Source organism: Pantherophis guttatus, chromosome 3 (assembly GCF_059756535.1).
Source record: "Pantherophis guttatus breed Tessera chromosome 3, ASM5975653v1, whole genome shotgun sequence".
In the NCBI taxonomy this organism is placed as follows: Eukaryota; Metazoa; Chordata; class Lepidosauria; order Squamata; family Colubridae; genus Pantherophis; species Pantherophis guttatus.
This window is the reverse complement of record NC_142065.1, coordinates 143,997,733-144,025,433: the sequence shown is the minus strand read 5'-3', so window position 1 is coordinate 144,025,433 and position 27,701 is coordinate 143,997,733. Positions and strand designations below refer to the sequence as shown.

The following is a 27,701-nucleotide window of genomic DNA, read 5'->3' as shown; positions in this document are numbered from 1 at the left end:
GAAGCGGCGCGGCTCCTTTAAGCCCGCCCAGTTCCGACTGGGCAGGAGAGCTGGGCCGGCGCCCTTTGTGAATGGAGGGGGCGGAGCCACGCCGAGCCCGGGTATAAATTAGAGCCGCGGGCGAGGCGCGCCCAGTTTCCCAGCTGCTGATGCTCGGCGTGTCGGGAGCTGTTCTCCTGCAGGTCGTTCGTTGGGTGGGAGCTCGAAGGCACATTCGCAGCCATGCGTGAGATCGTGCATATCCAAGCCGGCCAGTGCGGGAACCAGATCGGAGCCAAGGTATCGTTTGGCGAGGAGAGCTTCCATTGTTGTCAGCTTTGATGATGGTCTCAAAATAAGAGATGAATTATATTGCCCTCCTGAGCTGAGGGTAATGGGAATTGTAGTGCAAAGGTTCTGGAGGGAAATAGGTCCGAGGCCGTCGCCTTATCAATTTTGGGCGTGGGAACCAGTAATTTCTGTCCGATTTTTGGAAAGGAGGCAGAGAAGGTAGTAGGTGGGAAGGAGGGAGGCGGCGGTTGCTGCGCTTGTAATAAATTCTATATAGTGCCACCTTTAATGCGGAGGCAGAGAAAAGAATTTAATCTGAAAAAACAAGCTCAACCAGTGAAGATGCTTTTTTTAATTTATTCTTTTTCCCAAAAAAAATCTCAGAGGCTTCTGCCATGCTGGCCTCTTCCCCTCCCTGCATCTTCTTAGTAGAAGTGGGTCTGCTTGGAGACAAAGAGGATCCCCACATTTCTTCCACTGGGGTGGGGGGTAAAGAAGCGAACCTTTTATTAGTGAAATTCTCTTTTCAGCCCCGTAGTAACAAGGCTTCTTAGCTGGGAACCTGGCTCAGTTTTAATAACAGCCTTTTGATTGCCTCACCCATTTTCAGAGGATGAAACCTGGTTAAGAGGCGGCCTGCCACAAAGGGTGTGGGGTTTGCAGACAAACGGTATGAGTATAGATTCTCTCCTCCAAAAAGGGAGAAAAGCCAAAACCATCCAAGTATAATTTTAATTTCTTGGGGGTGGGGTGGGGGTAATGATGCAATTCTAAGTGGCTTTTGGCCATTGCCACAACTGTAGTGCTGCAGATACCTATTGTAACAGCCCCTTTTTGTAAGGTTAAAGCTGCACTTGGACAAGTGAACCCCAGCAGCAGGGAGGTGGGCACGGCTGCAGAATGCGCTAAGGTGTGGCTGCAGCACGTGCTGGTGCAGCCTTGTTGGTATTTTAAAGGAAGTGGCAAATAACTCAAAAATCCCATTCCAGTTTTGGGAAGTCATCAGCGATGAGCACGGCATCGACCCCACAGGCAGCTACCACGGAGACAGTGACCTGCAGCTGGAGAGGATCAGTGTCTACTACAATGAAGCAGCTGGTAACCCCTCCTGTCTCTTGCTGTTTTGAAATGTTTGGAGGTTTTTGTAAATGCTGTGTGAGGTAGTAGAAATCGGGCAAAACAAACCTACACGGGGTAGCTTCGGATCAGAAAAGTCACCTTATCGGAATTGTATACCTTGTTAAAAAAACAGAATTGTGATTCTGCTTTTGGTTTGTTCCTCTTTTAAGATATTACTGCTTCTGATTGCATTGGGGGAAATGAGGCTGTTTTAACCCACTCCAACCTCCAGGTTAAAACTCTGGAAATAATGAAGATATTTATCTTGTCAACCACTAAGGAAAAGCCAAATCTATGATGGGCAGAAGTGTCTTTGACTTCCTGCTTTTAAAAGCTTTAATATCCTATTCCTTCCAACATAGCCTATGGTCTGCCTTCAACATGTCTGCCAAATCCTTCCCTGCTTCTGTCTCATAGGTTGGTGCAGAAGGTGAGAATGGGCAGTCCAAATTAACACTTTTCCTCTGACCAGCCACAGGATTGCAGTTTTACTAGCAATCAAGTGTTTATTCAATTGGGAAATGTTAGTAATAAAAAACAATTTGGGATTTCCATAACTGAAAGCAAGTAAAAGAAGCTCACAGATAAAATTTTCTGGGTTTATTCGTAAACCATGAATGAACCAGACATCTCCTTCCCCAGGAACAGACTCAGCTTTGCAGTCCAGCAGTACACAGTGGCTGAAAATGTCACTTGGTCATCCGTTTTTTAAATTCTCCAGAGGGAAAGACTGCTACTTCCCAGTTGTTTTTCATTTTTTTTGTCCAAAGCAAATGACAATGCTGTGGTCAAGCTTAACCCAAAAACAAGTAGAACAATCCAGCTAGAGTTCAGTTCTTTATTTGCTTACACACAATAAAAGAATCTTGCCAGAGAATATGTAAGTTATTCTCATCCTAATGGATATATACCCATTAGGGAGATTCTAAGGAGTGTCTGTCTCACTCTGTCTCCTATCCAGCTCCAGGCTGTGCTGTCTCTTGTCTGCCTCCCCCCCCCCCGTGGTTTTGGAATGGGCTCCTTCCTTCCTGGGAAACTGCTGCTTCACTGTAGTCCATCACATTACCTCCCACTCCTCAGGAACCATCCCTCACGGCTGCCATTGTGGGCTGGCCAGACTGCCCCTCCCTTCACCGTCTTTTTGTGCTTTTCACCATTCCTCCTCTTGTGTGGGTAGTGAAAACAACTAAGGCAGTTGAGAATCTCGTAAGAAGATTTGCCTCTTTCTGGAAATAAGAATAAATTGACTCCTTTATAAGTACTTGGTGTGACATGAGAGGTTTAGTTTAGACTCTTTAGGGCCATATTTAATTTTCTCTGGCTTAGTTAAGACTTAATTTCAAGTCTTAATTTTATATAGGACAGGAAATCACTGTGGAATTTTGGTGAGGTTATGACAATCTTTTTTTAACAAGATTTCAGGATAGTCTCGGAGCACATGGTACGTCATGCATGTTCTATGTAACTAAATGGTAATAAATCCAGAGTATTTTTAAACTATCAATTTTGTTGCTCCCTTCTAGTCATTATTAACTCCTGGCAATTGCCTGGACAAGTTCCTGCAGTTTTCTTGGCAAGATTTTGAAAATGGTTAGCCTTCCTCCAAGGGCTGAGAAAGAGGTTACTCATCTGGTTTTGTGCCCAAGAAAAGAACAAAAATTTGCAGTCTTCTGGTTTTTAGCCTGTTCCTTAACCACTACACCAAACTGAGTTTCAAAGTTGACTTAGTAGTTTTAATAATAATAGCTATTCCAGGTGGAACCTAGAAGTTATGCGATGTTGGAGTTAAGAGATTCTAAAAGATCCCTGGTAATCTGGGAAATATTTGGTCATAGAGTTCCATAATAATACAGTGATATGGAATGTTGGATTTCTATAGGCATCAAAGGGAAAAGGTGAATGCTATTATTTGACTGGATTATGGTCGAAGGCCATAGAGCTAGTCCTTGACTTACTACCACAATGGAGCCCAAAATTTTTGTTGCTAAATTAGACATTTATTAAGTGAGCTTTGCCCCATTATACGATCTTTTTTGCCAGTTGTTAAGTGAATCACTGCAGTTAAGTTAGTCACACACGGTTGTTAAGTGAAACTGGCTTCCCCATTGACTTTGTTTGTCAGGAGGTCACAAAAGGTGATTATATGGCCCCAGGACACTGCACTGTTTGAACCCACCTCTTCTCCTTTTCCAACCAAACAGTTTTTTCTCCCTTTTGCAGTAGAGAAGGCGAAGGTGAAATGTTTTCCCATTTCAAGCACTTTGGAGATGCAGTTTTGTTTCTCTGCACAGTATAGATAGCCATCTGAGACAAAGAGGCCATAATATGATGCAAGCTGGTGCAGGAAACTTAAAGAGAATATTAATCATGGCTGATGTGTTTGTTGTACTTCCAGAGTGAGATTTAAAAAAAAAAAACTGTTCCACAAAGGATTACTTAATGCCATCCTTTAAAACGTTGAAGTCACCAAGGGTACTGTAAGTTGGGAGGTATTTTATAAGGCTGTTAGATAAGGCTAGCTTTTGTTCTTCCCCACAGGAAATAAGTATGTTCCCCGGGCAATCCTCGTTGACCTGGAGCCGGGCACAATGGACTCAGTCAGGTCTGGACCTTTCGGCCAGATCTTTAGACCGGATAACTTTGTCTTTGGTATGTAATACTAATTATGCCTTTCTACGATTATATCTTAAATAGCTGCAGCATAATTCCTACTATTCAATTTGTTCTAAGTCAAAGGTAGGCACTATGAGTCCCTAGGTGTTGCAAAATTTAAATTTCCAGCAGTCCTCATCAATGGCCCCAGCTGCTAGGAACTATAGATCAGCAACACCTGGAGGCTTAACCTTCCTCTACATAAGGGGTATCAAACTCGTGGGCTGGATACGTCATGCGCTGGCCACGCCCACGCCTGGTTTAGCGAAGGGGAGGAAAGTTGCAATACCTCACGTGACAACACCATGAAGATGCGAGTTTGACAATCCTGCTCTACATCTTATAGATCTAATAAAATATATAAAAATGTACCATTTGTAAGATCCATTGATCAGTTCAGCCTCTATATAACCATAACCGAAATAAGCATCACTGCCTAGATAACAAAAAGATGGTATAACTACAGGCTGCCCTAATTAATATGATCACCACATTTGCTATCAGATGAAAAATCTCCCTGATCCATTTCTAATCTTTTACCTTCAAATTACAGAATATGAGAGATCTCCAAAATTTTGTATCTTAGACTAATGTCCTCCACTCTTTTTCTCCTAGATTGAATGCAGTCATTTCTCATCTCTCCATGCTGTAGATGTAGGATCGCATAACTTGACTGTTGCTGGGCCAGATGACAAATTTACCTTGGATTGAATTTGGTCCATAGATCAAACATGAATATTGTTCTAGCATTCCTGGCGTGTAAATGGTTTTGTAAGCATCTCTTTTCTTTCTAATTATTCCTCTAGGCCAGAGTGGTGCTGGGAACAACTGGGCCAAGGGCCACTACACAGAGGGAGCTGAGCTAGTGGATTCGGTGCTGGATGTAGTAAGGAAGGAGTCTGAAAGCTGCGATTGCTTACAGGGCTTCCAACTCACCCACTCGTTGGGTGGGGGCACTGGATCTGGCATGGGAACACTTCTCATCAGCAAGATTAGGGAGGAGTATCCCGATAGGATCATGAACACCTTCAGTGTAATGCCATCTCCAAAAGTGTCAGACACGGTGGTTGAGCCATACAATGCCACCCTCTCTGTCCACCAGCTGGTAGAGAACACGGATGAAACCTACTGTATTGACAATGAGGCTCTGTATGACATCTGCTTCCGCACACTGAAACTCACAACTCCAACCTATGGCGATCTCAACCACTTGGTGTCTGCCACCATGAGCGGAGTGACTACCTGCCTCCGGTTCCCCGGCCAACTGAACGCAGATCTTCGCAAGCTGGCGGTCAACATGGTGCCTTTCCCTCGTCTGCACTTCTTCATGCCGGGCTTTGCTCCCTTGACAAGTCGTGGCAGCCAGCAATATCGTGCCCTGACGGTCCCGGAGCTGACTCAGCAGATGTTTGATTCCAAAAACATGATGGCGGCCTGTGACCCCCGCCACGGCCGATACCTGACGGTGGCAGCCATCTTCCGGGGCAGAATGTCCATGAAGGAGGTGGATGAGCAGATGCTGAATGTCCAGAACAAGAACAGCAGCTACTTTGTGGAGTGGATCCCCAACAACGTGAAGACGGCCGTGTGTGACATTCCTCCCCGAGGCCTGAAGATGTCTGCCACCTTCATCGGCAACAGCACCGCAATCCAGGAGCTCTTCAAGAGGATCTCTGAGCAGTTCACAGCCATGTTCCGGCGGAAGGCTTTCTTGCACTGGTACACCGGCGAAGGCATGGATGAGATGGAGTTCACGGAAGCCGAGAGCAACATGAATGACCTGGTCTCCGAGTACCAGCAATATCAAGATGCTACTGCAGATGAGCAAGGAGAGTTTGAGGAGGAAGGAGAGGAGGATGAAGCTTAGAGGTTGAGTAGGGTTAGTTCATAGGCAAGTGTCCAAGGTGAGAGCTGTTCAGCTGTATGAGTGCATGCTTTTCCAGTTATTCTTGGTGCTTTTCACTGTTGCCTCTGTCAGCAGTTTTTGTGACCCTGCTCTATTACTTTAATATTTATAAACTGGCAAAATGATTTAATTAGGGAGATACAAATCCTATTCAATTTGAGAGCTATGAAGTTGAACCCTTCAACAACAGGTGCTGGCAGTAGGACCAGCTCTACACTATATATTAAAATCTTAAGAATAAACTTGCTTCCATATTTATGCACCTATAGATTCTGCAGCCCAATTGGTACTAATTAAGATAATTCTCAAGGAAAATTCCTGCAGGGATTAAAGTTTTATTAAAGAGAGATGTTATACTTTATCTAAACTAATAAAGAGATTTACAGAGTGCTTTGCAAACAAAACAACTCTAGATTGGTATTTTTTAGATGTGTTGTAATTTGCAATTCCCAGATTTTCTAGATCGTACAAGATTTCTTTCATGGGAAACATAGGACCTTGCGTCCCAACACTTCTGGAGGGGATTACATTGGAGAAGACTTGCTTATCCCTCGTTATTGACCATTTATTTTGATTCCATTGGAAAGGTGGTAATCAAGAAATAAATTAGTAATAGCTTTCTCTACCAATTAGAGTAAGCAGAAATCTTTTTTTTTTTTTTTTGGTCTATCCCATGAAGTATTTTTGCATATGCTAAAGAATATTCTACAAAATTGCAGAGGCAGTAGGTAAACTTACTTTGATTGGTTTTTCCTTGTCTTGTGCCTTCACATGAACGCACACTGGAAAGAAGTGCTTACAGTTGCAATTAGAATTCTGCATGTAACTTGTAACACTTTGTGATTCAAACTGATCATTTCCAACTTTTGGGATCAGGCTCCTCAAAAGACACAAATATTGCAACAACTGGATTCTAAAACTTTTTTATTTTATTTTATTTTTTTTGTAATACAGGAAATCATTGGCTTGTAATGTTAGGAGCTTATTCCCTCTCACTTTACGAACTAAGGTATTTTTTTCATATTCGGAATCACTGTATGTTCCAAATCATGTTTTCAGCCTTTATCTTTAAAAAAAAAAACCTTAAGATTTTGAGGAAGAAACGAGCACAATTGGCAACTAGAATACTAGCAGAGCAGGCATGAATTCAGACAGCTGGAATTGAGCATGTTTTCTGTGGCACTGTCTTACGTTGCTTTCTTTTGTGCATTGTGTAAACATTCAAGAATGTCCGCAGTAAAATTCTACAATGGCTTTTGTGTGGTGTTCAATGTTGAGGACTCTGTATCAAGGCATGCATTTTGGAATAATGACTTCTGTTTGTGCTTTTCTTCAAGACTGAATCTGGGCAATAAAAGTATTTATTGAAACTTATGTGGCTCCCTTAACATTTCTCCAAAGCTTTTGAGATAATATTCCCACCTCTAGCAGTTTTTAATCATTTTCTATATCCCAGAATTGTTGGCATACATCAGTTTTGCTCCCATTTGGAGAAAAGATGGGTAGGGCAAACAAAGTAAGTTCCCTTGTTGCACTCTTTCCCTTAAAAATGCAGTTCATTGTTGCCAGTTTCAGCTGAACTATACCAATCTTTCAGGAACAGCAAAGAAGTAGGTGCTTTACACAAGAAATTCTTCTACCATTTTGTTAAACTCTTCCGCAAACCGTAGATGTAAATTATGTTTTCCTTCAGGCATAAAATGTAACCTGCAATGACAAAGGTTGAATAGGTTAAAGTATGCCAAGGAAACTGGTACCAGCCAACCTTAACTTGCCGTTTTCCAAAATGACACTAAAATTAGAAATGGCAGCCCATGCAGCCAATGGAAATTCCACTTTGTCATTCTAGGCATTGCGAGTTCTAGCACACCAAGGGAACACTGGGTTGCTAAAGATTACTGTACATACTTGTAGAGAGATGGAGAAATAGGCTGATGCAATAGAAACCAATCAGTGGAGGAACAGAAATACATGATCTGAAGCCAAATCATTGTATTTGTAAGTATCCTGTGGGCTAAGGCTGATCATTTCTTTAGGTCTCTGTAAGCATAGGTATTGCAATAGAACTGATTTGAAGAGCCTAAATAAGATTATGGCTGATTTTAACTCCTTCCAAAGGAAACACTGAATGAACAAATGTCACTTTCCCTTTGGTTATGCTGGCTGTGGGCGTAATGGAGGTTGAAGTCTAAAGCATCTACAAGCAACAGATTGGAGACCAATAGGGTCCTGGTTTTGTCCCATAAAAAATTTCCTTAGAAATATGTTTCTGTTCAGTGAAAGAAGGCTATAGATTTGCCTTACCACTACCAAAAGCCCATAGTCTGCTTTCTAAGAAGCAATTCTTGATGTTTCTTCCTGTAGTTACTTGTCTCAGACCATAAGTACCAACCTTTTTGACAAGGGCCATGATGGCGCAGTGGTTAGAAGGCAGTATTGCAGGCTAATTCTGCTGACTACCAATTGCCAGCAGTTCAAATGTCACCAGCTCAAGGTTGACTCAGCCTTCCATCCTTCCAAGGTCAGTAAAATGAGGATCCAGATTGTTGGGGGCAATAGGCTGACTGTAAACCGCTTAGAGAGGGCTGTAAAGCACTGAAGTGGTATATAAGTCTTAAGTGCTATTGCTGTTGGGCCTTAATGGCTTCACAATGAGTTGTTTATTCATTACATCAGATTCTCATCCCACCAGTAAAATATGAGACTTACCGTGAACCTTGGATATGCTTGTGGATGTATTCTGCATGAAAACGGGGTACCAATGGGTCTTTCTCACCATGTATAATTAGTGTTGGGCATTTAATATGAGGCAGCAGATGCTGACAGATATCACCTGTGGAGGAACAAAATGAACTAAAAGAATGCAAATGACCAGCTGTCTGCAAGGAATATAAATCCTTCCATTCCCCACCATCCAGTCAGAGCTGAAGAAGCTTCTTGGATGAGAAGCGAAATGTCTTCAAAGAAAAACCAGAAAGTCCAGTTGCCTCTTGAAAAAGCACCTTTGGGACAACCATGACCTGGATGACTGAGAATCTCTATAGGCACTGAACTAAAATGAATCTTTTTATTTAAAACAGGCAAAACGTGAAAACAGAATGTACCTCCCCAGTGCAAAACAGCTGTATTTCTCTAACATTAACATCACTGATGAGCAATTTGGGATAGCAAATGAGAGCAGTTAGCCAAGAACAACATTTTGCATTGTTTTAATCACAGCTGCAGTGTTTTTTTTCGTTCTCTCCAGATTCCCTCCCAATAATGAACACTCCAGTTAATCAAATGCAGTTAAATGACAGAGCCCATTCAGTTTAATGCAATGACATTTTATATCAATAGGGTGATCCCAATTATTCTTTTTTCTTTTTGCCTTCTATTCAATGCAAACAAAATATATTACAGTTGATACAGACTAGTCATTGCCTCTCCTCCACATAATATTAAACCATGTTTATGGGTTGCCTAAAGAGAACCTGGTTGATTTTCGTGTAAACTGAAGGTTATTTTGCCTTTGGGGTGATTTAATGTAGTTCTTGTCTTTTTTAAAGTAGCCTACATCCATCTGACAAAGTAACCAAACTCTGTGACCAGTATAAATATAAATTGCAAAAAAATAATAATTCCAACTAAGCTACCAGTGTTTCATTCTGTGTATCTTGTTTCATTGTTTCTATATGAGAAGGGAAAATAAACAATGCCCGATTTATTTGTCATTAAATGTAGTCTGCACAATTAAAAATTAGTTGTAACACGATTCAGAAAATTGCTGCATCCCTCCCATCCCCGAATATATCTAGATGATTAAATTTTGATGCTCTTTCTTCATACATGGAATAACTATGTTCATATACATGATCTGGTGTAAGCACAGGCGCAAAAAGAAATACCTACACGAGAAACTTCATGCATTGTTGAAACAAGACATCTGTGCCATGCCCATAATGAAAAGCCTGTGAGGTGTAAATCTAAAGATTTCATCTGAACTTTGAAATCACAGATTAGCATTTTAGACAGAACTACCATTCTAAAGGGGTCTGGTTGGGCATATAGGAAAATTGGAAATCATTATTTTTTACATTTATTTGCCGCCCACCTTGGAAGTGACTCAATGAATCACCAAAACGTTAAACAGAAGGTAGTAATGATGACTGCTGGGTTCATTTCCCAGTCTAGATGCCAATTCTATATCTTTCCCCCAAGGGTGAAATCCAGCAGGTTCTGACAGGTTCTGGAGAACCGGTTGCAGAAATTTTGAGTAGTTCGGAGAACCGGTAGTGGAAATTTTGAGTAGTTCGGAGAACCGGCAAATACCATATCTGGTTGGTCCCAAAGTGGGATGGGAATGGAGATTTTACAATATCCTTCTCCCAGGAGTTGGGAGGGAATGGAAATTTTGCAATATCCTTCTCCCAGGAGTGGGGAGGGAATGGAAATTTTGCAATATCCTTCCCCCAGGAGTGGGGAGAGAATGGGGATTTTGCAGTTTCCTTCCCCTGGAGTAGGGAGGGAATGGGGATTTTGCAGTTTCCTTCCTCTGCCATGCCCACCAAGCCACACCATGCCCACCAAGCCACGCCCACAGAACTGGTAGTAGAAAAATTTGAATTTCACCACTGCTTTCCCCTAATTTAACCTTTCCCTCCTTGATATGTTGAACAACAGTTCCAAGCAGAAAGCACTTAAGATGACCTTGTTGTAAAAACCTCAACCAGGTGGTAATTAATTCTGAACAATTATTGCTTTTAAACTACTACTGGCAATGATTGACTTAGCTCCGGAGAAGCAGAAATTGGTAAAGTTAATATGTGCCATATTTAGAATGGAAATAAAACAACACAAGCATCTCATATGCAATAAAGCAACTTCTTGTTCTCCCCTACATTCCTAGCAAAGGCTGTTGTGGCGTGGGGTGGGGGGATGGAGACTTATTTTAGGACGTTTAAAAATGAAGTTTTCTTTCAAACCCCCACACACTTCTCTAGGTAAACTGAACATTGCCTCAGGTTATGAATGAATTAGAATAATTAAAACAATCACACCTGTCTTGTTCTTATGATCCAGCCTGGAATTAAGAAGCAAAAACCAGTCTGAGGCTTATATCATGTGCTTTGCAGAGTATAATTGACTCAATAAAGGAGGAATGAAATAGGAGCATTTCAGCTACTATTTGTTGGGCTCCAAAACATTTTTGTTCCATTCAGGAAACAGGACACATTAGTAATTCTTGGTATTTTTTAAAAAAAATTACTCTCTAAGGGAAGTTAAGATATCAGCCTATGAGAAATGCTGATTTTAGAGAACTGTTTACACAGCTGAGGCCTTCTATCCAGGGGTGAAATGCTCCCGGTTTGGACTGGATCGCCCGATCCGGTAGCGATGGAGGCGGGGGGTTTGGAGAACTGGTAGCAAAAATCCCTGCCCTCCCCCATGCCCAGCTGAGCCGCGTGATCATCAGAGGCTTTTTTTTTTTAAATGCCTCTGACGATCCAAGCTATGACGATCCAAGCCGAGTTGCCTGATCGGCAGAGGGTTTTTTAAAAAGCCTCTGACGATCAGGCAACTCAGCTGGGATCGTCAGAGCCTTTTGAAAGCATGTTTTTACAACCTCTTCACCGAAGAGGTTGTAGAAAAAATGGTATTAAAAGTAAAAAAAAAAAAAAAGGCCACGCCCATCCAGTCACATTACCCCCCACCACCACCAAGCCACACCCACAGAACCGGTAGTAACAGATTTTAGATTTTACCACTTTTTCTATATACCTTGGAAGGCAACCATTTCTTTGAAGTTTATTCTTCATCAGTGAAAGGAACACTTCAGGGGTGCTGTGTGGATTTACATGGAAGGTTGGCTTGAATAATTTATTTCACTAAAGGATGGGTTTTCTTTGTTAGAAAACCTGGCCCCCAAACCATCAGAATGCTCCAGAACAGTACAGGTAATTCTTGACTTATAACCACAATAGAGCCTGGAATTTCAGTCGTAAGTCATTGCAATCGTAAGGTGAGGCACCATGTGACCAAATTTGGTTTTATGGCTGTCATTAAGTGAAACATGTGGTCGTTAAGCAAATCCAGCATATCTAATGGGGTTTTTTGCCATTGCAAATCATGATCACATGACCACGGGGTGCTTCAACCAGTCGTAAATGCAAATCAGTTGCCAAGTGTCTGAAATGCGACTATGGCAAGGGCGTGTGGCAGTCAACTGGTCATAAGTTGAGGACTATCTACAATGAGTTTAGAATAGAATAGAATAGAATAGAATAGAATAGAATAGAATAGAATAGAATAGAATAGAATAGAATAGAATAGAATAGAATAGAATAGAATAGAATAGAATAGAATAGAAAAGAATAGAATAGAATAGAAGGGACCTTGGAGTTCTTCTAGTCCAACCCCCTGCCCTGAGTTTATAATTTTTCCATACAAAAATCTATTTCTAGCTGTTCTTACAAACTGTTGTAAGTCCAGGGCTGCCTGTACGGGAATTCAATAAATACTTCACCCTTTGGCACTTCAAGTTCTCCACTCAGAGAAAATGAGGACACAGAGGGGCTGATTACAAGGTTATACTTTACTGGGAAGGGCAGCTCCTGCAATCAAATGGCCTTCAGATGTGTTAAATTAAATATTCCAACTCAGCTGCTGTGAGTGGAAGGCAATGCTGATTGAGGATGATGGAATTTATAGTCTAACACCTCTTGAAAACATTAGGCTCGGAGACACGAGACACTTCTTTATTCGTTCCCAGTCTCTATGGTCATTTATGGATGCAAAGATCATAGCACCATGATCTTCTAAAAGCAACTATGTCATAGACACCCCCCACCCCCCCAAGTCTCTCTTTCACATGCATCTTTTCCTGAAAACAACATCAAGAGAAAGATGGCAGGAATGAAAAGTTGTAGCAAAGCCAGGAGGAGAATGTATTTGGGATATGGGAACACAAAAATATTACTTTTTTAATAAATGAGATAAAACAAACTAGGCTGCAGTTCCAGGTTCTTACCATCTGATTTTTGCACGAACTGGGAGATTCCATCTACCCAAGCTGAACACGTTTTGCTGAAATATTCATGTCCATACATTTCTTCCAAAGGTTTTCTTGTTTTGTCACTCCATTTTGAAACATCACGGATACCTGTATGTAATGATAAAATACAGTTTCCCCCTCAGTATTATCTCTGACCTGGTATGCAATTTTTAAATGCCTGTCTGAGCATTTTGAACCCACAGGGTATTTTAAAAATGATTAAACTGCTTGAAAATAATTAGAGACTCTTTAAATGCATACAATATACCTCATATTTTGATATGTTGGCTGCAGAACTGAGATTTTTATATATTTTATATTATTCTTAAAATGTATATTCTGAGGAACTGAATCAACCAATGAGTTATTTGAGGAGGTTAAACACAAAAACCTCTTTATTCAATTTGGATTATCCAATTTATTCAATTAATTATGGTCTTCGGAATTTCATCTGATTACTTGGATTTGATCCATAGAAGTTTATGATATGCTTTAGTAACATTTTTTTCTACTCTCCAGGCATTAAAAATATCTCTGGGGTTATTGTTGCTCCTGTAAAATATGACTACCTCTTTGGAAATATTTGCATGGGAAATGTGTTTGTAATAGGCAGAAATGTTTAACAGATGTCTAGATTATCGAGAACCATAAGGCAGGATTTCTAATGACTTCAACGAACAATTGTCACTGTAGAACATTTAGATAAATATGTAATATAAGCACAGAGGGTCTATAACAACTCACCATGGACAACTCATCACAAGACAACTTGCCTTGGCCAATTCACTGTGAGACAACTCACCACCGCAGGACAAAAAAATAGTCTAATTGAATCATTAAAGGATGCCAAAGGACGGACGAAATAAAATGTGAATGACAAAAATTAAAATATTTTTTAATTATTTTAAATAATTGAATTGTTGAATTGTCCCACAGTATAGTTGTCCCATGGTGAGTTGGCTGTGGTGAGTTATCTCATTCTGAGCACGGAGATGGTGAACCTGATTCCTTCATGTTTATATATTATGAATGTAAGAAGAGGACTTTGGATCTTACATTTTTAAAATAAGGGATTAATATGATTATTGTATTTTCTCATCATATAATTTCCAGGCACAAAATGAAATTTACCTAATTAGAATGTATATTGCCTCCCATCACTTTCTACATTGAGACTATAAATGAAGACATAATTTTCTTCCTATCTATAGGCAGCTGCAAGGGGATGCCAAAACACATATTGTGACATCACAATGGAAACCATGTAACCCATTATGTCTACCTCAGGGTTAGGTTTGTGATATTTCCTTATTTTTGGATAATTGTGGTTTGTATAGATGCCAATATAGCCGTGATGGCTAACCTATGGCACATGTGCCACAGGTGGCACACAGTACCCACTCTGTGGGCAAGTGAGCTGTCACCCCAGTTCAGCTGTGCCACGCATGCGCGCGCGCCTCCTGCCGGCCAGCTGGTTGTCGGGTCTCTGCCGTGCATGTGCGGGAGGCAGGGCAGGTGCAGAGGGGGCATGCACGCATACCCGGGGGGTGGGGTGCATGCGGGGGAACAGGGTGCATGTGCGGGGCCACATGCACATTGCATTTTGGGGTTAGGGCGCCCGAATACGTGTGCACGCTTTGGGCACTTGGTCCAGAAAAGGTTAGCCATCACTGCTATATAGTCCCATCCATACCTCATTTTTTTCATTTAGTCTAATAACTAGTTTTAGCAAACTCAAAAGCTGCTTTTATATCCTTTTATGATAGTTTGGTTGGTGGTGTAATATATTTCAGGATTCTATACCTAAAGCATTAGGCACCTTCAGAAAAGGCATTTGTATCCCTTTCATTTAGCTCTTTGATTTAACATGGAAAATATTGCCTAGATCCTGCTCAGCCACTCAGTAAATTGGTACAAAAGGACTTTACATATAGTGGTGTTGAACAGAATGTACAGTTTCATGTTTCAAAATTACACAGACAACTATATGAAACTCATGAGCTATGCAAATCAATTATCACAGGGACACATTTGAACTAAGGATGCGTAGGAAGGGAGTTGTTCAAACTGAACACTTCCTTAGAGAAAGTAATCAACATTTAGACCATTTTCATATCCAGTGTCTTTAGCAGTTAATGTAGCCTATTAAATATTTATCAACTTCAGATGCTTTAAGCAACATTAGAACTTTGTCTTACAAACCCATTTCAGAAATCTTAGCTCTAATACTTTTTACCAAGAAAGTAATGTATCCATTTAACTGGCATTTGCTGAGTAGAAAAGGAAAAAATGTATAATTATTGTGTTAATTGGATTATTTTCTTCCACAGAGTAATCTGTTATTCAAAGATTGTAACTACTTTTATTTCTTTTGCCTGCTGCGCTATTTCTCATTAAGAGAATCTAGATTTTTCTTGAAAAACAAAGTTGTAGTAATTGTTTTTGTGTTTCATTTGTTAGCCATACACCATGCTGCTTAATTAAGTGAAAGTATCTTGTTTGGTTTGCTGGGTTTTAAATTTAGCTTGGTTTAGAATAAGGCTCAAATGAAAATCTCTCATTCAGTTAAATGCAGTTAATGGGCAAAAAAAGAAGAGAGAAATGCAAAATACTTTATTTTTGAATGATTTTTTTTTAAAATATATTCTTTTAAAAACTATATTTATAATATGTGCCTATAAATATTTATATAAGTCTAGTATGTATGTATGTATGTATGTATGTATGTATGTATATATGTATGTATATGTCTATGCATGCATGCATGTATGTATCAGAATTTAGCAGTGTGCCATATGCAAATGCTCTGCTGCCAAAGTATCTCAAACTGATTTAGAGATGAGGGCATAAATCATGTTTCTGAGGTCCTTCCCCTCCAGGTACACCCTACCTCATGCTACTGGATGATCTCTTCCAATGGGTTCATGTACATGTTAAATAAATAAGGGAGAGATTTAAACCCCATGGCAATGCATATCCCCCAAACATTGGTTGAAGGTCATAAATGACATCTCATCTCACAGGAAATGTTTATTTCATCAACATCTACAAATGCCTTCTGACATGACACTGCAGGATATTACCCCATCCACACTACAGAATCCGTCCAATTGGCTTCCAACTGCAAACAAATGTGAATTTTATCTGTCAAATGCCTTTCTAAAAGGTTGTAGCAGCCCTCTAGTGGTTCTTTCAGTTATTCTTCCCTGACACAGTCCTGGTCACCCTAAAAAGGGTTGCTGGATAGCATCCAATAGGTAAGTGCAGAGAAGTTATAATGTAATGGAACTCCCTCTGGAAAACCCATGGCATTCATCAAGTGATTAGGGTGAACTTCTATCACTGATCTATCCTCTCTACAGAGATTGATGGTGCCACTTAACTCCATTGGTGATCAATTCACAACAACAGACTGATTTCAACATCCTCCACTTCTGAGCTGCTCTGGAACATAAACTAGATCCAATGTGTGGACTCCTCTGTATGATGTACGGCTTATGATGACCAATCCATGGACAGGCCTGTGGTTATCATAGCAACCAAAAAAACTCAAGGCACCTCACTCCTTCAGGAAGACTGAAATTATCAAGTATTAACAGACTGGGAGACTCAACCACCAATCCATCATATTATATTTCAGTTGAAAATCCTGAAGTATAAATAGGATTTTGGCATTTTTGTGTGAAATCGCACAACATTTTTATTTATTATTAATGCTGGTGTCCAAAGCACTGCACAAGATCACACAAGTCCTGTGTGACCGATGACCACTAATAGTATAAATTATGATATTCATATATTATTGTAATGTGAAATTTATAATTTAAAAGTTATATGGATTAAAATATGCATTAATATTGTATTGATTCATTTGGCACTTAAATATTTTTTTCTTACAGTAGCCTTATGCTTTAATATAAATTCTCATTGTTATTAATTTAAATTTATTATAGCTATCCAACTCCAGTGGAATCTGAGCAATGTACAAAACAGGAAAAAAAATCCATAAAAACAGATAAGACTTAAAAGCACACAGAAAGTACAGACTAAAATAATTTAAAAATGACACAAATCAAAGTAAACTAAACAAAACACGGTTCCTGAAAATACAATATTTTAAGCCCAGGCCTGGGACCAAAGCCAGATATTAAGAGCTTTCTAGAACCCTAGGAGAGAGAACATTCTCCTCATCTCTGGGAGAAGGAATTTACTATTGTTTAAAACAACAAAAAGAAAAGAAAGCTAATTTGGTGTACTGGTTAGAGACACTGGGCTATAAACCAGGAGTTCTAGTCCTGCCTTAAGACACAAAGCCAGCTGAGTAACTTGGGCCTATCGCCTTCTGTCAGTCTAAGAAGGCAACAAGCCACTTAAGTTGCCAAGATAACTTGCAGTGACTTGTCCAGACTGTTGCTAGAAGTCAAGACAAACTTGAAGGTGTACACATATAATCAGACCTACACAACCCCTCCCATTTGTATTATAATACTCTGTGAGAATAATCTTGAGAAACAAGAGGAAGATCCACAGCCAGAGCAACGGTCAGGCAAGAGATATCTCAACCCACAGAAAGAACAGGGCAGTGGAGAAATCCAAATTTTTTTTACTACTGGTTCTGTGGGGCGTGGCTTGGTGGGCGTGGTGTGGTGTGGCTTGGTGGGCGTGGCTTGGTGGGCATGGCAGGGGAAGGATACTGCAAAATCTCCATTCCCACCCCACTCCAGGGAAAGGATACTGCAAAATTCCCATTCCCACCCCACTCCAGGAAAAGGATACTGCAAAATTACCATTTCCACCCCACTCCAGGGGAAGGATATTGCAAAATCTCCATTCCCACCCCACTCTGGGGCCAGCCACTACCGGTTCTCCGAACTGCTCAAAATTTCTGTTACCGATTCTCCAGAACCTGTCAGAACCTGCTGGATTTCACCCCTGGAACAGGGGAAGAGAAAGTGTCTCAGAAGGGACCCTCCCTAGTTCTCTTGGAACAAAAAGGAAAGGAGGAGAGAAGTGCTTTCAGACTTGCAAGATTCTGTTGTTGTAACCTTTCAATAAAAGTAGTGTGACTACTCCTGGTTTGGTTTCCTGTCTGGACTACCTCAAAGGGGTGACAGCAGAGGTGGGTTTCAGCAGGTTCTGACCAGTTCTGGAGAACCAGTAGTGGAACCTTTAACTAGTTCGGAGAACCAGTAGTAAAAATTTTGAGTGGCCTCATCCCCATCTATTCTGTGCCTCCCAAGTCCCAGATGATCAGGAGGGAATGGAGATTCTACAGTATCCTTCCCTTGCCACGCCCACCAAGCCACGCCCACCAAACCATGCCATGCCCACCAAGTCACACCCACAGAACGGTAGTAAAAATTTTTGAAACCCATCACTGGCTGACAGATACATACTGCTGTAAATTTTCACATCCTCTTCTGTAACATTTGCAGTAGTTCCCCACACCACCATTTTGTGGATCAAATCTGGACATTTTGCAGCTGTAATGAGTGCGGTTATTCCACCATCACTCCATCCCAACAAAGAGAACTACTGAAACTTCAGTGTCTTGTTCAGCATAAGGAAACAGATTGGAAATAACTCATTTTCATAGATGTTAGCTGATACATACCATTGTAAATTTTCACATCCTCTTCTGTAACGGTCGCATTGGCTCCCCAAACCACCATTTTGTGGATCAATTCTGGATATTTTGCAGCTGCAATGAGTGCAGTTATTCCACCATCACTCCATCCCAACAAAGAGAACTTCTGAAACTTCAGTGCCTTGTTGGAACATAAGGAAACAGATTGGAAATAACTCTTTTTCGTGGATGAGGGGCTTGGCCTAAAGTTAACTGATTCTTCACAAGCAACACTTCTCACTGATATAAAAAGAGTTTAACATGGCAAAATTACGGCAATGGAGCTCAATAAATTTATTGAATAATATTACTAAATCATATTATATATTAATATATAATATTCATATTAAATAATATTAAGCGCAACAATGATCAGCAGTTTTGTTTAGGTTGCAATGACCATTGGGCATTCAAATAATAGCAGAAGCCTTGTATCTAGTTAAGTCTACCCAATTTGCATAAGAATGAACTGGTCACTTGACACTAGGATTTACAGAGTTTCCTGTAGAGCAGAGGTCTTCAAACTTGGCAGCTTTAAGACTTGTGGACTTCAACTCCCAGAATTCTCCAGCCAGCAAATTACAACCAGTTGCTGTGCCCCACAATCATGTGATCACTATTTGCAACCTTCCCTGCCCGCCAGCTGGCTGGAGAATTCTGGGAGTTGAAGTCCACAAGTTTTAAAGCTGCCAAGTTTGAAGACCTCTGTGTAGAGGTACAAGGTCAGAAAGAAGTCTGTCCGGAAGCACCAGTGGAAGGATGGATCACCCACAAGGAAAGAGTGTTACCTCTTTCACTGCCCTTGTAATAATCTTCTTACCACTCTTCAATCCATGTGAATAGGTAGAATAACACCAATTGTTATTAGTGCAGTAGCATATTCTCTAGAGCAGCGTTTCTCAACTTTGGTAACTTGAAGATATATGTGGATTTCAACTCCCAGAATTCCTTAGGCTGGCTGGGTAATTCTGGAAGTTGAAATCCACACATCTTCAAGTTGCCAAGATTGACAAACACAACTCTGAAGAGCCAGTTTGGTTTTCAGGAAGTCTTTGACTTATAATGGCAAATGGTCCACATTGCTAAGCAATGAGGTCATAAAACATGACCACATTGCTTTAGTGATAGCAATCCCTGCAGTCGGTTATCATTGTTAGCTGAATTGAACTTTAGGACTGCATTGTTTAATGATGGGAATTCCAGTCCAAATGGCCATTGTTAATCAAGGACTATCTTTATTGCCTAGTCCAGCCAGTCAACAGGAGTCAGCACTATAAAAGATACAAAAAAAGAGCATGTTCTCTACTTTGCAACAGTTCTCTACTTAATCCTTCTTTTTATTTATTTTATTTATTCAAAATAATGAGATATTTTACCTGGATAGAATAGATCAGGGAGAAAGAAAAAAAGCTACTATGGAAACATTCTGCTTATGAACAGGTTCAATCTTCATTCTCATAAAGTTTCAAACCTTGAAGGTTCTTAGAGGTTCTACTTGCTTATTTCCAAACTTAAATGTGCAAAATTTTCAGAAATCAAGAGTTTCAAAACCAGATTTCAAAGAAGCCTGGACGTATTTACCTGCATCAAGTCAACAGCGTCTTTTGCATCTCTTTCAAAAAAGTCTAGAGGAAAATCTCGAATTGGAGGGATTGATTTTCCATATCCTCGAGGGTCCCAGCCAACAACAGTAAAAATCTCCTTGTTCATATTCTTCAGCTGTGGATCAAAATCAGTCTGACCGCTGCCTAAATCAACACACAAAAACACTGCAAGATCATCATAACCAAGAGAGAAACTTATTTTACGCATATTAATATATGTAAAAGAAAAACTAAGTCCCAAAAGCATGATCAAATTAAACTACAGATAGTCCTCAAGTTACGTCCACAACTGAACCCAAAATATATGTTGCTAAGTGAAACTTAGGAGCCTTGATAGTACAGTGGTCTAAGCACACAGTTATTAACACAGCTGCCTGCAATTACTGCTGGTTCGAATCTCTCCAAGGCTCAAGGTTGACTCAGCCTTCCATCCTTTCTAAGGTAGGTGAAATGAGGACCCAGTTTGTGGGGGCAATAAGCTGACTTTGTATAAATATACAAAAGTATGAAGGCTATTGCTTAACGCATTGTAAGCCACCCTGAGTCTCCGGAGAAAGGCGGCATATAAATCAAATTAAATATATATATATATTAAGTGAGTTTTGCCCCATTTTACGACTTTTCTTTGACACAGTTGTTAAGTGAATCATTGCGTTTGTTAAGTTAGTAACATGATTGTTAAGTAAATCTGGATTCTCCACTGACTTTGCTTGTCAGAAAGTTGCAAAACTGATCATGTGACCCGGGACATTGCAACCGTCATAAATATGAACCAGTGGCCAAACATCTGAATTTTGATCATGTGACCAAGGAGATGCTGCATCAGTCGTAAGGGTGAAGAACGACCATGCCACTTTTTTCAATGCCTTTGTAACTTTGAACAGTCACTAAATGAATTGTTGTAAGTCAAGGACTACCTGTATCTTTATGTCTCTTGTCTGACTATTAAGGAAACTAAGAGATCCTCCTCTTTTGCTGCACTATAATCAATTTCATTTGTGAGTTATTCTCCAACCATTGTAAAACCAACCATTTTTCTTGGCTTTCTCCTCACAAACTCACTACCACTGGCTGAATAAAACATCACTCTCTCTCCAGTGGAAACCTAAGCAGGGTTCTGGCCAGAGTGAGGTTCAGCAGGTCCTGACCAGTTCTGGAGAACCCGTAGCAGAAATTTTGAGTAGTTCAGGGAACCGGTAGTAAAAATTTTGACTGGCCCCGCCCCCATCTATTCTCTGCCTCCAGAGTCCCAGCTGATTGGGAGGAAATGGGGATTTTGCAATAACCTTCCCCTGGAGTGCGGAGGGAATGGAGATTTTACAGAATCCTTCCCCTGCCACACCCATCAAGCCACACCCACAGAACCGGCATTAAAATTTTTGAAACTCACCACCGGTTCTGCCTGATGCAGCTAGTATGACAGCAGGGAGAAAAATGCTTGAGTTGGATTGCAGAAGAACCGTTGGAAGGCTGTTTTTATTGTTTGCAATGTGTCATTTATGGATGTAGGAGACGGGACTAGATGTGGGAAGATTTCATATACTGTGCTAAGCTCAAACTAATCAAACTCTTTGATTAAATGGTAAACAAGGTTTTAAAAAAGGGTTGTGGTTACTGAAGTCACCCACAATTTTCCTATAAAGACAACGTCTCCTTTAAATCAAGTTCACTTTTAGTCAAAGCAGAAATGTGTCTATGTGGTTTGAACGTGGTTTGAATTGGAATTACTGGAATTTGGATGTATAAAGAGTTGGTGGAAGGCTTGTAGGTTGCCTGTTCCTGGGGTAGAAGATTTTTAGTTCTTTTGCTATTATTTCCCCAAAAGTTTCCTCCAGTGTTGGAATATTATGATCTCCAGCTAGTTCAGTAGAATTGCAGTCAAGCACCATTTGAGAATCCTAGATTAAGAAAGGCTGATCCTGGATCAAACATAACTAACAAGTATTTCTACTTTATAGATAATTAAGGCTGTGATTTAAGCAATAACTCACAAGGCCAGTCAAGGCAGGTAGAACTTTCCTTATCATTTTATTCACCCTCATTTAGGAAACAGTAATGAAAAATCCTTGGTGAGCTCTTGCTATTATCCAAGAGTAAACCAATCAATTTTATCTCACTTTCAGTCTATTTGGATAGTTAGGTTAATCTATTTAGATAGATAATTAGTCTTGTCTGAAAGCAATTATTTTAGAGTCATGTATCACTATAAAGAGCTTCTGATAAATGTATCAGTATAGTTTATGCATATATTTATTATCCATTCCAAATCAGTAGCATAGTAGAAGTGTTAGAGCCACACCTAACATGCCAGGGAGTAGGAGGACTGCATGATTTCCATTTCCAGTCTGTTGGTAGTGCAGGTGGACGCCATTCACTTCTACTTTCGCTGAGGTTATAGCAGTGCTGGAAGAAATAACTCCAATTGTTCAATCTGTTCATATTCCATCCTTCTTCCCAATAGCATACAATACACAATAAGACACTGTATACAACAAAGGTGTCAAACTTTATTCCATTGAGGGCCGCATCAGGGTTGTGTTTGACCTCAGGGGGCCGGGGTGGGCATGGCCAGCTTGACGTCACTCGTGTCAGTGGTGTCTGTGGTGGTCTGACTGCTCTGCCAGCGAAAACAGGTTCCAATCTCCGTTTTCAGCTGGGACGGCTTCCTGCAACCCTCTGCCAGTGAAAATGGAGCTCGGAAGGGCCGCAGAGGGTTGCAGGAGGCTGTCCCAGCCGAAAACGGAGATTGGAAGCTCGTTTCACTGGCAGAGGCACCATGGGCCGATCCTTTGTTCTTTCCAGGGTGGCCCCACAAGTCAATCTAAGCATCCCACAGGCCGGATCTGGCCCATGGGCCTTGAGTTTGACACCCCTGGTATACAGTATGGCTCTTCTCCCTCTTAATGACACAACCATCTAGTGCTGTGATGGCGAACCTATGGCACGGGTGCCACAGGTGGCACGTGGAGCCATATCTGAGGGCACACGAGTTCAACTCCAGCACACATGTGCCCACCGGCTAGCTGATTTTCGGGCCTTCCGCGCCCACCGGAAGTTGAGAAATGGGCTGTTTCCGGCCTCCGAAGGGCCTCCTGGGGGTGTTGAGGAAGGCTGTTTTTGCCCTCCCCAGGCTCCTAGAAAGCCTCTGGAGCCTGGGGAGAGTGAAAAATGGGCCCACTGTGCCATCGCATGCCAAAAATGGGGGGAGCACAGGAGGAGCACGTGCACGTGCGCAGGAGGGTGGGGCACGGGTAGGCATTGAATTATGGGTGTGGGCACGCATGTGCACGATCCCCCCGCTCTCCCCCCGCTTTTGGCACGTGACGGCAAAAAGGTTAGCCATCACTGATCTAGTGTATTCAAGTGAGGTATAGTTTTGTGTCTAGTCCAACTTTTCAACTCAAGATTTTTGCAACAAGGTATCTGTTAGGCACAAAGCCAGTTGGGTAACCTTGAACCATTCATTTTCTTTCAGCCCTAAGAAAGAGGCAATGGCAAACTATTTCTGGAAAAACCTTCCCAAAAAACTGAAAGGATTTGTCCAGGCAGTCTCCATGAATCAGACATAATTGAATGGAAGGGGGGGGGAATCTGCTAAATGTGTTTTACAAGATTCCCAATTAGCAAAACCAACAGGAATTTTTGAGTGGCAATTCCAACAAATTTTGTGGACATCAGGTTAGCAAAATATATTTAATCACAATAACATACTGATTGATTCACTGATTATTGCTATCAAATTGGAGTCAAGTTGAGACAGAGCTTCTCCTTGGTTTTCTAACCCCAACCTGGACCTTCAGGTCTTCCAATAGTGCACTGATGGTGGAAAAGGCCACAATAGCCACTAAAACCTTTTGCAAATAAGAACTTCTTGTTCTGAATTTGCTCACACCAGGTATTCTCAAATAAACTTGTTGATAAAATTTTCCATGCTGTTAAAAAAACAAGCACAGGCAACAGAATCACATAACTTACTTTCAAAGCTCAAGTCATCCTTTATTACTCTCTTACAAGCATTCTTCCTAATCAAGATTCAAAAATATTGTCAGAATTTGATTCCAAATGATGAACAAGTAGAAATCAATTCATTTCCATTAATTTGAATGGAAAATACCAGAAACTGTTCTAAGGAATGATAATACAATACAAAACAAAAATCCCAAAACTCACGCGAAAGCAATTTTAGAAAAGATTTCAAGATCTTTTTGCCTTTAAGGAGTTCAGTACTTATTCAACTGGAAAATCTTTCCTCAAACGAATTGAAATTGTCCTAGTTCAACAGAGTGTACCCACTGAAATGAATGGAACATGTGCAAATTAAATCTCACCAATTGCAACGATTCTGACTGAGCCCAGGACCTGCAATTACCTTAAAATGAAACTTCATTTATTTAATTTCTACTAGTAATTGCTCAATGTTGACCTTCCCTTCTCCTTTCCCTACAAAATCCTAAGTCTAAATGGGTAAGACCTTTGTTTCAATCTGCTGAAAGAACTTCGGAACATAATTTTATTTTGTGAGATTTACAAATATCACTAATGTGGCACAAAAGATGATGAATATTCCCCACTTATCTGGGGTTAAGCATGCACCCTGCACACACATCTTTGTGTGTGTGTGGGCATGCACACACACACACACTTGGAAGAAGTTCATATTTTTAATACAAAAGATCTGAGGGAAAAATCCTTCATCCAAATTTGATGTGGAAATGCTTCAACTTTCTTAGTTATGAATACTACATGCCATTAAGAATAGTATTGCTTTTAAATACTTTTAGTTCTGGAAATTATGCAATACTGAAATCATATACTGTAGGTTTTTCCTATCTGATATCCCCTCAGCGTAATTAGTTTTTGAGAAGGGCGAGACCCGTAGGGAAGAATCCAGATTGGGAGGGGTGATGACATATCTAACAGAGGAGGTAAACTCATTTCACAAAAGGTTCCTTAGTCCAGGGAAGAGGTGAAAGCAGAGGAAAAAAGAGTAGTTGTGCCTTCATCACACTAGGAGAATTGCTTTGGCAAGATTTCATGGTTGTTATACAGGCAGTCCTCAACTTAGGACCACAAATGGGCCCCAAATTTCCGCTGTTATATGAGATATATGTTTAGTGAATTTTGCCCCATTTTTCTTTTCTTGCCACAGTTGCTGCCACAGTGGCACAGTTCTTGCCACAGTTATCGCTGCCGTTGATAAGTTAGCAACTTGGTTGTTAAGTGAATCTGACTTCCCCCTTGACTTTGCTTGTCAGAAGGTCGCAAAAAGGGATCACATTATCCCAGGACAGGACGCAGCAAAAGTCATAAATATGAACCAGTTGCCAAGCATCTGAATTTTGATCACATAATCATGGGGAATGCTGCAAAGTTTGTAACTAGGAAAATTGGTCACAAGTCACATTTTTCAATGCCATTGTAACTTTGAACAGTTGCTAAACGAGCTGTTGCAAGTCAAGGACTACTTGTACTGCCCTACAGGCAAGAAAGTTCATTCTAAGTGGTACTTAGGTCCTGAGTTTCCAGCTCAAAACCCTGAGGGCGAAAGAGCAGAGACCAAAGATGACTCTGTTCTATGGGAGGATCGAACTATTCTCCCACTCAATTCATTATTGACTGAATTTTAGAAGGAAGGGTAGGATTGCCTCCGTCAAACAAAAGGAATCAGATTTCCAGGAGCTGTGAAGAGTTTAAATTACATGTCCACGAATTCCAGCTAAGCACAACACACTTAAGCTAAGGGGTGTGCATAAGTGCACCAGCGTGCCTACCGTCCTTGTCCTAATATTCCTTTTTACTTACTCTTTTCATGTATTCAAATTATGTTTATACTTTTACCTGTTATCTTATATATGCTTGACAAATAAATAAATAAATAAAGCTGGTGCAGGGAAAACCTAACAGCAGCATTCGTGCAATTGTTTGACTACCGTAGATTGGGGGTGGTTGGTTGTAGTGGGTTGTGTGAAGCGAAATCCTTTTCTTAGCTTGATATATTGGATTAATACTGTACACAGGTTAAGAATGTTGCGGAAACTGGTTGTGCCTTACACAAGTCTCCTTGCACTGGAGGAAGAGACTGAAGAGATGATCTTTGTAATTTACCCTTTCCCCTACAACTCCTATAGGCAAGTAGTGTATGCACAGCAGATCTGATCTGCAGTATATAATAAGAGACAAACTAATTTGCACATGGCTACACACTGTGGACTAAAAGTATCCTACCTTTTCTGTTAGAATTTTGATACAGTACTGTAACACATTTCTGAAAAGCAGCCTGGTTTAATTTGGTGTCCGATGTACCAAAAATGTTGTAAATGAAGGCCCATGTTAATTATAAACAATTTTGCAGTCTGCTTGCAAAGAAATCTTTATATAACTTGCTTCCAGGTAATTATGCAATGGTGCATAGCCCAGAGTATTTTTTTTTTAACTTTCAGCTTTATTAGTATAATAAATAGGTCAAAGGTAGGATGGAAGGCTGTCATATTTTTTATTTTAAATATATAATTTTATTTTTTTAACTCGTTCAGAATCTTATTCTCCCAGACAGCTGTTTGCCTAAAATATTGGGGGGGGGGAATCGATGCAATTCTTCTTCCCCCAATGAACATTCCTGCAGCCTTTGCGGGTGTGCTTTTCCCACTTACCAATATATCATTTCACTCTTAAAAGGCGAGTTTTGCAAAGCCTCCGTTAAAGGAAAGGATCTCTACAGAGCACTAATCTGATCTAAAAACGGATTCAGATTATCAGACTTCGCTCCATTCAAGAAAAGCCTGCGCAGGATCACAAACCTAAAAGGCACACAGTGCACAAATTAACAGGCACAGTGCCAGTAGCAAGACTGCCAAGTGCTTCGGTTGGACCTAAAATCTCTCCAGCTTTGCAATTAAGCCCTCGGGCCCTCTAAATTTATAGAATCAAGACGCCCCCCCCCGCCACACCGCATTTCGCCTCTGCACCTCCACCCGCCGAACCGACATTTCGCTCCGGCATTAGACATTCGCGACTTTCCTCTGCGACCAATCACGCGTGCGCACTGCGGTTTCGGCCCCCTCACATAAATAAATAAATAATAGCTTGCGCTATTAAGATTGCAGGTGGGTTCCTCGCGTCTCTCGTCCCATCCCGCGGGCGATTTACCTATAGGCAGCCGTCGATCTCGGGATCGCTGCCAGCGTTGCAGAGCGGGAGAGGTGCGAGAAGAGGCGCCGCAGCCGCCAAAGCGCTGCGCCTGCAAGTCGAGTCATTTTTCCTTCCTTCCTTCCTTCCTTCCCCGCGGTCTGTTTTGGCGGCTCCGCCTTCGTTGCTGCTCTATCGGTTCCCAGGAAAAGTGGCTGCAAGGGGGCGGAATAAGGCAATAGGCTTTTCACTCAAAAGCCCACCCACCAATTGCCGCAATCGTTGACTTCAGTTTTGGAGGGAAGGGGCCGCATTCTTCTCCGGTCTTTTTCTCAATCCAGGGCATTGAGCTGTGGTGGCCCAAGT

The 27,701-nt window shown here is 40.9% G+C and overlaps 2 protein-coding genes across 2 annotated transcripts; one reads left to right on the top strand and one right to left on the bottom strand.

The window, feature by feature from the left end:
* Window positions 1–7,321, top strand: LOC117672434 (tubulin beta-1 chain). Its single transcript, XM_034429075.2, has 4 exons — window positions 1–279; window positions 1,260–1,368; window positions 3,928–4,038; window positions 4,848–7,321. The coding sequence occupies exons 1-4, from the start codon at window positions 223–225 to the stop codon at window positions 5,906–5,908; spliced, it is 1,338 nt and encodes a 445-aa protein (XP_034284966.1). The 5' UTR covers window positions 1–222; the 3' UTR covers window positions 5,909–7,321.
* Window positions 6,855–27,701, bottom strand: BPHL (biphenyl hydrolase like). The gene is made up of 7 exons (XM_034429076.3): window positions 27,357–27,701; window positions 22,510–22,613; window positions 20,188–20,354; window positions 18,595–18,748; window positions 12,957–13,088; window positions 8,657–8,780; window positions 6,855–7,654 (listed from the first exon to the last, which is right to left on the bottom strand). Exons 1-7 carry the CDS (start codon window positions 27,461–27,463, stop codon window positions 7,567–7,569), a joined length of 876 nt encoding a protein of 291 aa, XP_034284967.2. The 5' UTR covers window positions 27,464–27,701; the 3' UTR covers window positions 6,855–7,566.